Source organism: Eptesicus fuscus, chromosome 12, assembly GCF_027574615.1.
Source record: "Eptesicus fuscus isolate TK198812 chromosome 12, DD_ASM_mEF_20220401, whole genome shotgun sequence".
NCBI classification, from domain to species: Eukaryota; Metazoa; Chordata; class Mammalia; order Chiroptera; family Vespertilionidae; genus Eptesicus; species Eptesicus fuscus.
The window spans coordinates 65,658,875-65,675,557 of NC_072484.1; the positions used below are offsets into that span (position 1 = coordinate 65,658,875).

General features: G+C 48.7%; 1 protein-coding gene and 1 long non-coding RNA gene across 3 annotated transcripts; one reads left to right on the forward strand and one right to left on the reverse strand.

Annotated features, from left to right (window-relative positions):
- Nucleotides 1-1,149: 1,149 nt before the first annotated feature.
- Nucleotides 1,150-2,153, reverse strand: DNAJB8 (DnaJ heat shock protein family (Hsp40) member B8). Its single transcript, XM_008159363.3, has one exon. The coding sequence runs from the start codon at nt 1,924-1,926 to the stop codon at nt 1,225-1,227; it is 702 nt and encodes a 233-aa protein (XP_008157585.2). The 5' UTR covers nt 1,927-2,153; the 3' UTR covers nt 1,150-1,224.
- A 91-nt stretch (nt 2,154-2,244) lies between these two features.
- On the forward strand, nt 2,245-15,350 carry LOC114229505 (uncharacterized). 2 transcript variants are annotated; one of them, XR_008557729.1, is made up of 4 exons: nt 2,245-2,326; nt 12,514-12,602; nt 13,458-13,517; nt 15,099-15,350. It is a non-coding gene; the product is annotated as an uncharacterized LOC114229505 (long non-coding RNA). The 2 variants fall into 2 exon arrangements; XR_003615540.2 differs by lacking the exon at nt 15,099-15,350 and adding an exon at nt 13,839-13,910.
- The last annotated feature ends 1,333 nt before the right edge of the window (nt 15,351-16,683 follow it).

Genomic DNA, 16,683 nt, shown 5'->3' on the forward strand with positions numbered 1-16,683 from the left:
ACCACTACACCCAGAAACATTTATTCTCCCAACAAATATGTGCCCTGCCCCTTGGTGCCAGGCATTGCTCCAGAGGCTGGGGACACAGTGAGGGACAAGCAGGTGCAGGCCCTGCTCCCTAGCTCCTCAGAGTGGCTGAGAGGCGCACATCTAACACAGATGAATACGTGAGGGCCATGGAAAAGCAGGTGAGGGGCTGTGAGAAAGCAGAGCAGGCAGGTGGGGAGCTCATTCAGAACAGGGGTGCCAGGGCAGGGCTCCTTGAAGAAGCAGTGCTGGAGCAAAGGCCTGAAGATGAGTGGACGTTCACGTGAGAGAGCAGCCTGTGGGCAGGCCCTGAGGCTCTCAGGCATCGGGTGCAATGAAGGGACAGAGGCAAGGCCGGGATGGGTGCAGTTCAGAGAGTGAGGGGTGGTGGGAGGTGAGACCAGGAAGGTGGGCAGGGCCAGGTCCCCAGGGCCTCGTGATGAGGATGAGGCCTGAGGTCTTTATGCTTAGAGCAAAGGTTGCCACTGAAGGCTTAAAGCAAGGTCGGTAACATGATGCAGTGTGGGCATTAGCACAACAACACCGAGAAGAATCCCTGTGAGGAGCAGGGGCCGGAAGTCGGGGCCAAAGCCCGGTGAGGATGATGTGGCCACACTGGCGTTAATAGTAGGCGTGGAGCCCGGCCAGCGTGGCTCAGTGGTTGAGCATCGATCTATGAACCAGGAGGTCACAGTTCGATTCCCGGTCAGGGCACATGCTTGGGTTGCAGGCTCGATCCCCAGTGTGGGGCCTGCAGGAGGCAGCCAATCAACGATTCTCTCTCATCATTGATGTTTCTATCTCTCTCTTCCTCACCCTTCCTCTCTGAAATCAATACATTTTTTTAAAAAAAATAGTAGGTGTGGAACACAAGGTTGGATTGAGATGGATAGATGGTCATGGCATTTATCAACTGACACGATACAGATGAGAGATCATAAATCACCTGCAGAACCACCCCTGCATCCTCCCCGCACTGCCCCCAACAGTGGGATTTGGGAGGCAGTGCCCGCAGCCCTGAGGCCCAGGCCCCTCTGCACATCCGCTTGTGCTGGAGCCAGAGCTGAGCAGGCCCACGTGGATGCCCACCACCCCCAAAGCCAGGCCAGCTGATTCGATGCACTCACTTGGAACGTTTATTAACCATCAGCCTGCGGAGGCGGTCAGGCGGTGGGTGCAGGGCCTGGGAGGCCACGGTTACTTGCTGTCCACTCGCTTAAGCTGCTCCTTGCCGTTGATGGTCAACGACTTGAGCTGCCCATCCTCTTGCACTTCCACACGCTCCTGCCCGTTCTCCACGATGCGCTTGGTGGTGACCCTGTGTCCATTAACCATCTCGGTGGATGACATCACTGACTTGAACCCTGAGCTGCCAGAGCCAGAGCCCCCAAAGGAGGTGGATGAGAAGGTGGTGCGGCTAGCGGTCCCCCCGCGGCCCAGATTGTCGAAAGCGGAGAAGGCCTCCATGAAGGCTGGGAACTCACCGAAGCCGTTGGAGAAGGCGCCCCTCAGGCCATGGCCCTGGCTGGCACGGTCACTGTTGAAGGGGGCGACCCAGAAGTCAAAGGAGAAAGGATCCAGGCCACCAAAAAACTCGCGGAAGATGTCCTCGGGGTTCCGGAAGGTGTAGCCGCTGTCGAAGGGGCTGTTGTAAGGGGTGCTGGCCCCGCCGCCGGCCCCCCAGCTGTCACAGCCCGCCCGGTCGTATAGAGAGCGCTTCTTGGAGTCGGACAGGACCTCGTAGGCCTCGGACACCTGCTTGAACTTCTTCTCAGCCTCCTCCTTGTTGTCAGGGTTCTTGTCAGGGTGCCAGCGCAAGGCCAGCTTTCGGTAGGCCTTCTTGATGTCCTCCGGGCTGGCACTGGACTGTACCCCCAGCACTTCGTAATAGTTAACCATGCTGAAGGGGGAGTTGGGGCGGAGGTGGGTGAGAAGGTGAAGTGGGCCCAGGGGCCCAGGTGATTAGGGTGGGTGCGGAGGAGGCGGCAGCTGGCGTGGGTCCCTCAGCAGGGGTCTTGCTGGCTCTGGGCGTGGCTCTGCCCAGCGAGTTTACCCTTTCATAGTACCAGCTTTCAGGGACAGGTGGACACCTCCACTGAAAGGGGTGGGGGGGAGGGGGGAGACACTGCCACTGTGGGGCCAGGCAGGGGCAGGTTCCCCAGCAGAGCTGAGACCAGGCCCTTTATGACATCAGCCCCTGGGCGGGGCAGATCCACCCCCAGCTCTGGACCCAGCAACACTGGGCATGTTGGCTGAGCCCGGAATCAGCCACAGGATATGGGCCCACGTGGGCAACAAGGTCAGTGATGCTGGTCAAGGGAAGGGCGTGAGGGCTTCCTGGGATATGGTCCATGGCTGGGTTGTTGGTATGGGTTGAGGGGGCCCAAGGTGGAGGTTCAGGCAGGATAGGGGCAGGAGTTCATTCTTCTTGGGCCCCATTATCCTATCAGATCCTCAAAGGTAAGCTCCACAAAGTCAGGGATGTTTGTCAGCATCTAGGACAGTGCCTGGCAATCAGTTCAACTTGTTGAATGAATGAAGCTCAGAGACATGCAGCAACATACTCAAGGTCACAGAGTATGTCAGTGAGAGAGACGGAAATGCAGACCCAGGGCTTCCTGAGACTAGTGGACAGCAAATCAAAAGAAGCATTTCACCCTGGCCAGTTTTTCTCAGGGGTTAGAGCCACAGCCTGCAGACGGAAAGGTCAAGGGTTCGATTCCCAGTCAAGGACATGCACCTGGGTTGCAGGTTCCCAGCCCCAGGAGGGGCACATACAGGAGGCAACCTAGCAATGTCTCTCTCTCACATCACTGTTTCTCTCTCTCTATCTCCCCTCCTTCCTCCCTTCCACTCTCTAGAAATTAATGGAAAAAATATCCTCCAGTGAAGATCAAAAAATAAATTAAAAGAAGCATTTCACTCAATTCTGGAAAGGAAAATAGCTCTAGATTAGTGAGTGTAATGGGTTGAATATTGTCCCCCTCCCCGCCCCCCCAAAAAAAAGGATATGTCCCTGTCATTATGGCCAGAATCTATGAATGTGAGCTTATTTGGAAAAGTCTTCACAGATATAATTAAATTAGGGATCTCAAGATGTGATCATCCTGGATTATCTGGAGCTGCCATTATTTAAATCTAATGACAAGTACCCTTATGACAGACACACAGAGAGGCACACTACGAGAAGAGAGGGTGATGAGATGGTGGAGGCAGAAACGGGGGTGATGCAGCTCGAGGACAGCTGATAGTTACCAGAAGCTGGAAGGAGCAAGGAAGGGTCCTCCCTTGGAGACGCTGGAAGGACTGCAGCACGGATGACACTTAATTTTGGGCTTCTAGCTTCCATAACTGCGAGGGAACAAATTTCTGTTGTTTTAAGCCACCTAGTTTGTGTTAGCCATGGTAGCCCAAGGAAACTAAGACAGTATGCATTTCTATTTTTTAAATTTTTAAAAAATTCTTGTTCTGATGTTGGATCATTTTTTAGAAATGGCAATTGACAGTATTGATTAACAGCTATTCCTACCTTCACCTGACCTCCCTCCAGTTAAGATGGAAAACATGCTAAACTGCATCCTAACCAAGCCAGTGAGGAACTTAGCTGTTTGGATCACTAATTCAACTAGGATGGCATTTTTTTTTTTCTTCTTCCCTTCCTTCATCCCTCCTTCCTGCCCTCTCTTCTTTCTCTTCTTCCGGTTTCTAATGTCTATTTCTTTTTATTATTCTCCCTCCCTCTTTCTCTTTTCCTTCAACACTCATTGGTAGTGGGTTCCCAGCACCTTGCAGGGGACAGCATGTTCTCACCAATTCCAGATGCCCGGAGGAATGAAAGTAGAATCTGGAGACACTTTGCAAACCCGACCTAGAGATAAACGCCATCACCCCACATACCTTACCAAGAGCAGGACTTGCTCTCTGTGCCCCACATCCATCCACCCACACTGACTAACACACGTAACTCATGTCGCTTAGTAGAGGAAATAAATGACAGAATAACTTCACTGGGCTTAGCTACAGATGAAAATATTTCTGCATTTTTGTAACTATATTTCTGCCACTATAGTTAGAACCTGTTCTTGACAGGCCTGTCTATTGAAACTGGGGAAAGAGACCAACCCACATAATTCTCCATGACAATGACATTGGGAGTAGTGCTGTTGTAACTATGGAGACGGTAGGGACATGACCAAGTGAGGTATGCATGGTGGCAGATAAGGCATCATTGAAACAATAGAAGTCATTAGGGTGGCAGTATTGGTGTGAAGGCTGTGGTGATAGTAGAGTTGACAATGGCAAAAGTGGTGCTAGTGGAGGTAATGGTGACACTGGTGGTGAGGATGTTGGTGGAGACAGTAACTTATGGTGGCAGTGGTAGTAGTGGTCATGGTAACAATGGAAGGGATGTAATTGTGAGATGAGTGGTGAAGAGGTGTTGATAGTGATGGTGGAGGTGTGATGGACATGGCTATTAGCAGAGCTGTTGGTGAGATTTGTGGTGGTGGTGGTGGTGGTCCTGGCGGTGGTGATGTTGGTAATTATGGTGATGAAGGCAGTGAGGTAGTCAAAGTTGCATGTTACACAGCTTTGCTACAGTAACAACCCCCACATTTCCATGCCAAGAACTAAAGACATTTAGTTCTTTTCCACTTTACTTGTTAGCTCCATTCACATGTCTCCTCATTCTGGATCCCAAGCTGAGGAAGTGGCTCTAATCTGAAACATGGCAGAAAGGGTGCAAGTAAGAGCTGGTAGAAACCTGGGATGCCTCTTAAAACTTCTGTTGGGGCCGAAACCGGTTTGGCTCAATGGATAGAGCGTCGGTCTGCGGACTGAAAGGTCCCAGGTTCGATTCCGGTCAAGGGCATGTACATTGGCTGCGGGCACATCCCCAGTGGGAGGTGTGCAGGAGGCAGCTGATCGATGATTCTCTCTCATCGATGTTTCTAGCTCTCTATCCCTCTCCCTTCCTCTCTGTAAAAAATCAATAAAATATATTTTTAAAAAAACAAACAAAAAAAAAACTTCTGTTGGGATGTGATGTGTGTCACTCTTGATCACATCATGTAGTCAAAACCAGTGTCAATGGAATGGGAATAGTACTCCTTTAGGAAGGTTCTGCAAATCTCAATCAACATCTGGAGAGGCACAATACTCCTTTTTTTTTTTTGCAATCCTCACCAGAGGATATGTTTTTCATTGATTCTAGAGAGAGAGGAAGGGAGAGGGAGAGAGAAAAATATAGAGAAACATCGATTGGTTGCCTCCCGTACGCACCCCGAATGAGGATGGTAAGGCACAATACTCTTATAGGGAAGAGGGAGTGGTCAATATTGCAGTATGCTACAGATGATATCAGGGGTGATGGAGGCTGTGATAATGATGGCCCTGGTAGAAATGGTGGTGCTGCTGCTAGTTATGGAAGTGGAAGTGGTGATGCATGGTGATGTAGGTGGCATAACTGTGATTGTAATGAAAAATAGTGGGGATGCTGAAAGTGGTGGGAATGATACACTGGTGGGAATGACTGCTATAGCCATAGTGCTGATAGTGGGGGTAATGATACTGGAGGTGTAGTGTTCTATATTTTCTGTTGGTAACTCACTACCACCATCTTCTTCTGTAGTCTTCTCTGCATAGCAGACAAGTCTGGAAGATTTTATAGAATCCCCTTACCCATATGGTCCCAGATTAGTCTTTCAATTCATGAGATTTGAAAAGTGGAAAAGAAAGAGGCAGTTGTAGGCAGATGACCACCCAAAGGTTCACAGCAGCTTCTGGGCAATTTTCTGAGAATTCCCTGCTTCAGAACTGGAAGCTGAGCTATTCAGGGGAAGCATCCCAGAACATCAAGCAATTCCCAGCAGCTTCCTGTGAGCTCTGAGATCTACTCTCTTTGGAGCTGCAGACTGAGACCGTCAGCAATGAATGACTTGCTTTCTTGATCTTTACTCCCCTGGGTTGCTCAAAGGTTGTGGAAACTTTATTAAATGTCTTCATATCAGTTATTCTAGTACAGTCAGCAACTGTGTACATGTGTCATAAGGACAGTTGCTCAGATGAAGGTGGTGCGAGTGGTGGACATGGGCATGGTGATAATGATGATGATGATGCAGGTGGTGATGGTGTGATGTCAGAGGTGGTGTTGGAGGTGGTGATGATGGTTGTCATGGTTGAGCTAGAGGTAATGGTTAACTGGCTGAGGTAGATGTGGTGGTGGTGGTGGTGGTGATGATAGAGGAGATGATGATGGTAGTGAAAAGGAAGGTGGTGGTAATGATAATGATGGTGGTGGTAGTGATGACAGTGATGGGTGTATTTCTGCTCATGGTAATGTGAATACTAGTAGAGGTAGACATGGTGATGATAATGATAGAAATGAAGCAAGTAGTAGAGATGGTAATGGTGATGATGATGGTGGTAGAGATGGTGGTAATAATGGAGGTAATATCAGAGGTGGGATGGTAGTAGCAGTGATAGAAGTGATGGTGATTGTAGTTATGATGATGGTCCTAGTAATGGTGATACTGGTTGAGGTAATGAAGATGATGTCCGGGGCAGGATGTGATAGGGGTGATGGGAGTGATAGTGTGGTAATAGTGATATGAGCAATGCGATGGTGATACCATAGTAATGGTGATGGTAATAGTGATGGTGGTGATGATGGAGGTAGGGATGATGGTATGGTGATGGTGATGGTGATAGGGTGATGTGATATTGGTAAGGGGGTTGATGACAACAGCATCACTACAAGTGAGCCTGAGGGTGCCATAGCAGTGTAATTAGGACAGTATGTGGGTGGCTACAGCAATGTTAATAGACAAGAAACCCAGAATGATGAGGTGCCCAAGAAACCTACAGATGCTTCCTCCTACCCAGGCTCCCCTCTTGCCTCCTTGCCTGAGACTCTGGTGCTGACCACCTCTGTCCTCCCAAGGAGGAATTTTCTTCTGGGCCCTGCTGTTCCAGAGCCCATTGGCAGGTTCCCTGTCCTGCTCTATGCCCAGGCCCTGTGCCCAGCCTAAGGCCTCATCCTGGGGTGGATCTGTAGGAAGCAGCTGGGGTGAAGACAGGGCTGGAGACCCCATCATATATCCCGTGGGTCAGAGCTGTCCCAGAGCCCAGCTCCTCGCTGCTAAAGGTGCCCTGAAGACAGAAAGCCCTCCCAGTTCCCCGGTGGGCGTGGGGCAAGCTCCCCACAAAGAAAGGTGTGGAGCCTGGTGGCAGCATGCAGAGGTGATTTCGCCTTTTACAAAGATGGAGGAATAGGGTGACCAGGCATGAGCATTAGCTCCGGCCCCCACAGTCTTGTCTCTCACAGGCTGATAGGCCAAAACTTCCCTCTCCAACTCTCTCTGTCCTCATTTGTCAATGGGGTAGTGAAACTCCTCCTTTTCGGGACTTCCTCCGCTCTGGGGAGCCAGCCTAGCCCCCCAGGTCTCTGACCTTTGATGTCCCTAAAGCCAGCCCCTGAGCCAGGCCTGAGGAGAGAGAAGACCTTGAGTGACCAGGTGATCTCAGGCAGAGCCTGGCCTGCACAGGGAGGACCAGAGAGGGCAGGGCACAGCCAAGATCACACAGCAGTCCCAGGAACCCTCCCCCAGGGTGAACTGATAGAGGCCAATTAGGCCACCAATTGGTATTCTGAGCAGCCAGAGGCCCCTCTCTGTCTTTGTAATTAATGGAGTGGCTTTTTAAAAGGATTCTAATCACCCCGGATTCCTATCTGCTTATCACTAGCATTCCTAATTAGATGATCCTGGCAGTCACTGGGCTAATTCTCTCCAGCCCCATGCAGCCCTGCCCAGCCTAGGGCAGCCCACCCTACCCCCCTCTCAGCCCCCACCCCCAGCCAGATGGGCAGTTCAGGCCTTCTCTCCCCTCAGGGCCCCGGGTTCTCTAACTGCATTACCTTCAGGATGGATGGGCGACAGCAATGGATGGATGGGTCACTGGATGGACAGTGACAGGTGAGTGAAGGGATTGAATGAACAACTATGAGAGTGCATAGATGGATAGACAGACAGACTGAGAGGTTAAGAGCTCAGCTTGTCAAGTCTGACAGCTCTGTTATTTATTGGCTGTGTGTTCTTAGTGAAGTCACTTAAGCTCTCTGTGCCATTTCCTCATCTCATCTGTAAAATGGGGGTAGTAATAGTATTTTCCTCATAGGGTTGCTGTGAGGACAGCTTACTTGCTAGTATAATGATGACAATGTTGATAAGGATGCATAGAGGGGTGGATGGAAAGACAGACTGACAGATGAGGGAAGGAATAGTAGATGAACAGGTCCATGGAGGAATGGATACAAGGCTGGAGGCACATACAAATTGGTGGGCTTATGGAAAGCTGGTCACGTGGTGGGTTATTAAACAGGTGGAAGGGACAGTGAGTGCTCAGGGCAGACAGGGAGGTATGGGAAGTGGAGGGCAGCCCTTCTCCTCCAGAAGTGACAGGACCATCTCAGCTCAGGTCTCAACACAGACCTGGCTCAGGTTAGCTTTCCCTCCCTAGGACTGCCAGGAAAGCTTCCTGCTCAACCCTCCAGCTAGGGGGGATGGCTGCCCACTGGGTCCCCAGGATCCTTCCCTCAGTCTTAACACCCGTCCTGGTAGAGACCCATGCGGTCTCTGGCGGCTCAGATCTAGCCTCAAGTAGGGCTTTACTACTAAGGCATCAGTTGTGGGGGCCCCCGCCCACTGAGTTCCAAAGTGTACCAGCCTGTTAGGGCACCCACTCTCCCCTCCTCACTCACACTTCCCTAGTCCTCAGCCCACCACCCCTGCATGGAGTGACCCTGGGCAGGACTCTGATCACAGGTCCAACAGCTGGTCCCAAGCCTCTGGATTCAACTCCCAGAGCCTTCCCACATACCCATGGGCTCCGCAGCTTCTGGTGTATGGGGTTTCCTAGATCTTTCTGGAAAGAGTATACAACAAAGAAGCCTGACGTGTCTTCTAGAGTCAAGGCCTGCATGCACGCATTCACATCAGCAGACATCCATTCATTCATCCGTCTACCCAGCTAATTCACCCACCCATCCATCCACCAACAACTCACCCATCTATCCATCCCACAGGTTTCTCGAGCTCCTGTCCACACATGTGCTGTGTGCCGGGCACTCCTCTGGGTGTTGCGGGTACATATACCAGTGAAGATACTAGACAGGGCCTTGTCCTCATAGAGCTGACATCTAGTGGTGGAGATACAAGAAACTGATAACTTATGAACGTTCAATATAATGGCAGGTAGTGAACGGTGTCGCGGAGAAAAACAAAGCAGAAAAGACTTAGAGAGTGACAGCGCTTCTCTTTTAGGCAGGGTAGTCAGATAGAGCACCTCCACATGCACACGCAGGCACTGATGCCCCCGTGTGTTTGTGCATACCCGTACAGACAAATACACATGCATACATGCGCACACAAGCACACACATGCACACACAAGGCCTGCAGCCCTGCTGTGCCTGGGCAGTGTCTCTAAAGGCACCCCTACTGGCTCCAGCTGGGGAGTCCAGGACTGTTTGCCCTTTCTCCCCTCAGGCTTCTCCATGCCCGGAAGGGTGGGTAGGACCTGTGACTTGGTATAACTACCAGAATGTGGGATGTTATTCCCGAGTGCAGGACATTGTATAAGACTCCGGCCAAGCTGCCAAGAGTCCTGCAGCTGCAAGCAAACCTCAGGTAGAGCCCAGCTTTGGTCAGCATGTGACTGCCGCTTTGTGGGACCCTAAGTGAGGACCCAGCTACATGGTGGTGTTATAATTAGTAGCTATTTATTACACACCGTGGGCTCCTGACCCACAGAGACTGTGAAATAATATATGGGTGTGGTTTTAAGCTGCTCAGTTTGTGGCCACATGTTATGTATGGTACTTGCTATATTAGTGGCTGTATTTTTAGATTTCTGAAATGTTTCATAATTGAAATTAAAAGGTTAAGAAAGATCCCTATGATATAAAACAGAAAGCAACAAAAATGAACAAAACACACACAAAAAACTCACTGACACAGACAACAGTATGGTGGTTATCAGAGGGAAAGGGGGTTGGAGGGAGATTGAAGACAGGAAAGGATATGATGACAGGAGGAGACTACACTTTGGGTAATAAACACACAATGCAATATACAGACAGCATATGATAGTACTGTGCTTGAAACGTATATAATGGTATTAACCAATGTCACCCCAATAAATTAAATAAAGAAATCTTTAATGAAAAAAAAAAAGATAGATCTCTATAGAAGAAGAGACAGGTTGCAGGGCATGAGCCTGAAGCTGGGGGGTGGGGGCAGGTACTACAAGCAGGTGAGGATGACTCTAGGCCAGTGATGGGCAACCTTTTGAGCTTGGTGTGTCAAACTTCACCAAAAAACTGAGCATAACTCGGGTAGTGTGTCACTTTGAGGAAAAAACTAACTCCAAGACTCTAGTCGCAAATGTTTCATCCTCAGGAGCAGCAAATGTTTCATCCTCGGCATGCGGCCGCCTCAGCAGCCGTGTGTCATCAGAAATGGCTACACATGTCAGTGCTGACACGCGTGTCATAGGTTCGCCATCACTGCTCTAGGCAGTGGACGGTGGAAGGGGGCACAGAGAATAATGTCAGGATGGTGTGCTCTGATATGTGTGTACAAGTCCCCTTCATCCCTACATTTTGAGGAAAGGAGACCCATCCCAACATCCCCTCAAAGCTGGGGAAACCTGGATCACAGACCCACCTCCCAGATCAGCCCAGGCAAACCTAGGGAAAGAACAGGGAGAAGGAGCAAGCGGTCCCTAGGGAGCCCCACAGTGTAGCAGAGGCACTGGGAGGGACATATGGGACAGTGGAAGAAGGCAGCTGCAAAGAGTCCACTAAGTCCCCTCTCCAAGGCGGTGATCCCTATAACTCCAGCCTGCATGCCCGTGCGGAGAGATCCTAGGGCCTGAGACCTCAATCCGGCCCCCACTGGTGCTCAGTTTCCCCAGCTAGACAGGAGGGGCCAGGGGAACAGGGTGAGGGGAAACGCAGAAAGCACCTACTAAATAGTCAGAGGCATCCCAATGGCATTCCCAGAGACCTTGAGAGTCTTAGATGCTGTGGAGAAGGAGAAGTAGAAGGGTGAGCAGCTTGTCCTGGATCCCAAACACCCAGGTCTTCTAGGGGTTGAAAAGTTTTTGCGTGGGAGCTCAGTCTGAAGACCAATGGGCTGAAATGGCATTAGAAGGGGGTCTCTCTTAGGACTGAGGACCTTTGTCTTTCTCATATTATCCTTACAACAATCCTGCAAGGTGTGGTCTTGTTTTACTGGTGAGGAGTCAGGATTCAGAGAGGCTAAGCCGTTCGCTCCAGGCTGTGCAGAAAAAGAGAAGCAGTTCTGTCTGCTCCACAGCTAGGTCTTGCCCCTGAGTGATATTGGTTGGGGCCTGGGAAGTTCCTGAAGAGCTTAGGGAGGGAGAACTCAGATAAGGCTTCCCCTGGGATCTATGCCTAGGGTTTTAAAGGATGAAGAGGAGTACTCCAGGCAGATCTGAGAAAGAGAACATCCCAGGGAGAGAGACCAGTCAGCACATGGTAGAAGGGGAAAAAAACATATTTTTTCTTAATAATTCTTAATAATTTAAATTACAAAGGTGGCACATAGTTATAAGACATTAAAATACTAGCACAAACCTTAACCGGTTTGGCTCAGTGGATAGAGCATCAGCCTTCGGACTGAAAGGTCCCAGGTTTTATTCCGGTCAAGGGCATGTACCTTGGTTGCGGGCACATCCCCAGTAGGAGGTGTGCAGGAGGCAGCTGATTGATGTTTCTCTCTCATCAACGTTTCTAACTCTCTATCCTTCTCCCTTCCTTTCTGTAAAATATCAATAAAATATATTTTAAAAAAATACTAGCACAAGTGTATAAAATGAAAAGGGCCCTCTAACTCATCCTGGATCTGTCAACTTCTCAGAACTAGCAACCATTTTTTTAAATTTATTTTGGTATGTATCTTCCCAGATATTTTCCTATTTCTGCACAAGCATTTTTTAAAACAAACAAAAAAGCGTCATGTTTTATATATTACTAGAGGCCCGGTGCATGAAATTTGTGCATCGGGGGGAGGGGTCCCCTCAGCCCAGCCTGCACCCTCTCCAATCTGGGACCTCTCAGGGAATGTCCAACTGCCAGTTTAGGCCCAATCCCGGGGATCGGGCTGAAACCAGCAGTCGGACATACCTCTCACAATTCCAGACCGCTGGCTCCTAACTGCTCTGCCTGCCAGCCTGATCACCCCTCACTGCTCCCCTTGCCGGCCTGGTCACCCCCAACTGCCCCCCCCCCCTCCGCCAGCCTAGTTGCCCACAACTGCGCCCCTGCCGGCCTGGTCTCCCCACGCAGCCTGTGTTCAGTCATCTGTCCAGTTGTTTCAGTCGTGACGGACGCTGGCTTTTTATATATTAGGATTCTGCAATATGCTTTTTTTCAAAAACCTGCAATTTTGCTTTTTCCCCCTAGGGCTTCTGTGAGGTGAACCTGAAGAGTGCTCATTGGGCCAGAGAGCATGTGGAATTTTGGTCAACACTCCCACCAACATCATGTACTAGGTCTGATTCCACATTTGTCTGGCCTTTTCCATTTTTGCTAAGATGAGAGGTAGAAAGTGGTACCTTCCTTTTCCGTTTGCATGTATTGCATCATTTCTGAGGGTTAGCACCTGTCTAAATGTTTACTGGCTGTTTATTTACATTTCTATTGGGAAGGACCTCTTTGTGTACCCTTTGCCTGATATTCTTTTTGGAAAAATGGGGGGGGGGGGTTATTATATATTTATTTTTCTATTTTGACTGTTTGCATATTTTGCAAAATTATCTCCCATTCTTCAATGATTATGTCTAAATATTTTAAATAATTAAAACTATTAAATCTCATTATTTGAAAAATGGAAGAAAACAAAAGAAAAGTAACCTATCACATAGATGTTGCTATTTGTTAACATTTGGTGAAAATTCTTTCCTCTTAGATGCTAGTTATTGTCGCGATTGTGTTACCTATTTCTATTCCATGACTTGCCTCTAAAAGCATATCCTTCAGGAGGGATTCTAAAGGCTTTCTAGCGGATGTCCTATAGTTCCCTCTCCTTTTTTCCTCTATACATAACATAGAATTGACCATCTTGAAACTCTGCACCCATTAAACACTAATTCTCCATTCCCCCTCCCCTAGTTCCTGCCACCCACCATTCTACTTTCTGTCTCTATGAATTTGACTCCTCCTCTAAGAGCCTCATATAAATGGAATCATATTTTATTTGTCCTATTGGGACTGGCTTATTTCACTTACCATAATGTCCTCATGGTTCATCCATGTTGTAGCATGTGTCAGAATTTCCTCCCTTTTTAGGGCTGCATAATATTCCATTGCATGGATTGACCACATTTTGTTTATCCATTCATTCACAGATAGAGACTTGGATTATTGCCACCTTTGGATTACTGTGAATAATGCTGCTATGAACATGGGTATGCAAATATATTTTCAAGTATCTGTACTCAATTCTTTTGTGACTATTTTCTTATCATGCCCTTTTTGGAGCATTTAGGTTGTATACAATCTCTCCATTTTATAAATAATGATGTCCTGAACATCTTTGTATGGGAGCTTCTTGTTAAAGGCATTTGGATGATAACTCAACATTCAAGTCTTAAAAATGGAATTATCTCAGAGCTCGTTACAAAAGCACTATTCCAAATTATCCCACCATTCCCTCCCCACTGCAAAAGCTTTTACATCTTGCACGTTCAATACTTTTTCTTTCTTTTTTTTTTCTCTTTGATTCCTAGAAGGCTGAACTTAACCTTGAGTTTTGCAGTGTACCTCTGTGGAGGAACCAACCTGGGAGATTCAGCTGGGTGGGTTGGTGTTTGGTTTCAAGACTAACTCTTTAATAAATCTCAAACATGTAATAGGAGATGTGTGATGATGCCAGGACTCAAACTCAGTGTCCCCAAGACCCAGCAGGCATGGGCATAGGGGCCAGATGGAGAGAGATGGAGGCAGAGCTTCCTGAGGGGGGGAGAGGCAAAAAAGCTCTGCAGACACGCAGTTCCTGAGTCCTGACCTTCTGCCTACCTTTAAGTGAATCTCCTCATTTAAGATCATTTGCAACTCATATTTTTACAAAACATCATTTATATTTTTACAAAACATCATGCAGCACCAACAAAACCTGTCTGCTGGCTGGATAAGGCCACAGCTGCAGGTTTTTAATCTCTGAGTAAGTGTTCACCAGCGAGATGCTAGTTGTTCCAACTCCGCTTGATTGAATAACCCTCCACCCTTGCATTGATTCAGGATACCTCCTTTATCATCCATTATCTTGTAAATAATAGGCTACGCTTTGGGCTTACCCAAATCTGCGCCATTGATCTACCGATTCTTACAGCAGAACCCCATGCTTGAATGATTCTGATCATAGAATCTTGTTTAGTATTAAAAAGCATTTTACACACACACCTCACTTTATTTTCCCCTAATTTTCTGATTTGTTCCACTAGTCTTGTCAGTTTTTCTAAATAAGTTTGGAACCACTTTGCCTAAAACAACAACAAGTCCCAAAGGATTACTTATTTCCTGTCTCTCATTATAAGCTCAGTTGGGACAGCCCACTGATTTTGGGAGCAGCCTACTGTTGGCCTTCTTTCCCCGCCTCTCAGGTGAGTTTGTCTTTCCCTTTCATCAAGTGAATGGGAGGCATTCCTCCCAAGCCCTATTCACCAGGGACAGGGTCCATTCCCAGTCCTAACCTAGGGGTGAGTTACCAGGAGACAGCACAGCAGGGACTTTTGAAGAAGGATGAGCTGGTTTCGAAGAATTACAAAGAGGGTTTGGTTTCTTCCTACAAAAAAAAAAAAAAAAGGGAAGAAGAAGCAGGGCTTGGAGTGTCCTGGTAGGAAGAAGGGGGAAGAGGCCTTGGGCCAGCCAGCCCCACTTTGATGCAAACGGATAGAACAAAGGTCGACCCACCCCAGGCACCCTAGCACCAGGCCCCTCGAATCATAAAGGCACCCATTGCCTTGCTAACGATGGCCATTTATTTGCAGTGCTTGGCCTGCCTGCCCTGCCCTGCCTGAGAGCCCTGAAGCCACAAAATCAAAACTGTGCATCTGGCCAAAGCCGGTTTGGCTCAGTGGATGGAGCGTCGGTCTGCAGACTGGAAGGTCCCAGGTTCCATTTCGGTCAAGGGCATGTACATTGGTTGCGGGCACATCCCCGGGTGGGGGGTGTGCAGGAGGCAGCTGGTCGATGTCTCTCTCTCGTCGATGTTTCTAGCTCTCTATCCCTCTTCCTTACTCTCTGTGAAAAATCAATAAAATATATATATATTTTAAAAAAACTGTGCATCTGTACAATGACTCTGGGCAGTGGGAGTCATTGTTATGAGTTGATTTTTATAGAGGAGGTAACAGAAGTCTCTGAGCTTGGTCCTACTGCTTTCCAGTACATTTGGACCCGGGACCTGCCAGAGCCAGCCTGCTTTCCCTGCTCCTAGAGATCACCCCTCTCCACTCAACACCATCCCACAATCTCCCCCCACCCCAGCCTTCCCCAGCTCTTTGTCAGAAACAGCTCCTGCTGATTCACCAGAGCAAGATCTTGGTGTGTTTTATCTCCAACCCAAATGCCAAGACAAATAGGGTCAATAAACATTAGTAGGGTAAATGAATGAGTCTATTCAACAGACATTTAGGAAGCACCTACCACAAGCCCACAAAAGACAATTGGATGCAAGAATGACAAGACAGACACAGTGCCTGCCTTCTTGGATCTCACACTGCAGAGACAGGGCATCCACTCTGCTTGTTTCCTGCTGGCTGCCTCTCGGCACCTTCGACAGTGCTTGGCACTAGGTGCTCTAAAAATGCTGGTTGACAGAAGGAAGGCAATAAGACTGGAGGAGGTATTCAACAGGCCTGTGTACAGTACACTCTTGATTACATAACAATATATGCACACAACCCTGCAGTTATGAGCTGGGACACAGGAAAGACATCCCGGTCCTCACTGTGGCTACAGGTGGTGGAAGGGAGGCAAACATGCTCTGAGCTGGGAAAGGAACAGAAGGGGAGCTTCTAGAAGGCTTGAGAGGGCCCAGGCATTCAAATGGGCAGACAAGTGCCTACCCAGCTTCACAGGTGGGTTCCTGTATGCTCTAGGTTTCTCTTCTACAGGGAAAGGGCATGGGTAAAGTAGTGGTGGCATACCAGGGGCAGAGATGTCCTGAATCAGAGTGCCAGAGATGCTCCCCCAACTCTAACCTGCAGGCTAGGGCATCTGGAGCTTCACAGAAGGCATGCTGGCTTTCACAGGACCAGTGTTTCTCCAGCCCCAAGCAAGCGTCCTGCCACTGCCAGAAATCTGGGATAGGAAGAATGAAAAGAAAGCCTCCTGGACCACTGGACATCAAGGCTGTCAAGGAACAAGGAAGTTGGCAATTAGAAACACTAGTAATCAGGGACCAGAGATGATGATGACTAGGGTCAAAAGGTGTCATTGATCAGGGACACATGGCTAGAGTGACTTGTAATTAGAGTGGTGGAATCATGAGAAAATGATGTCATTCATGATCAGAGAGGGTAATGGTCATACATGAAGGATCAGGAGGCAGTGCTCAGAAATCTTGGTGAT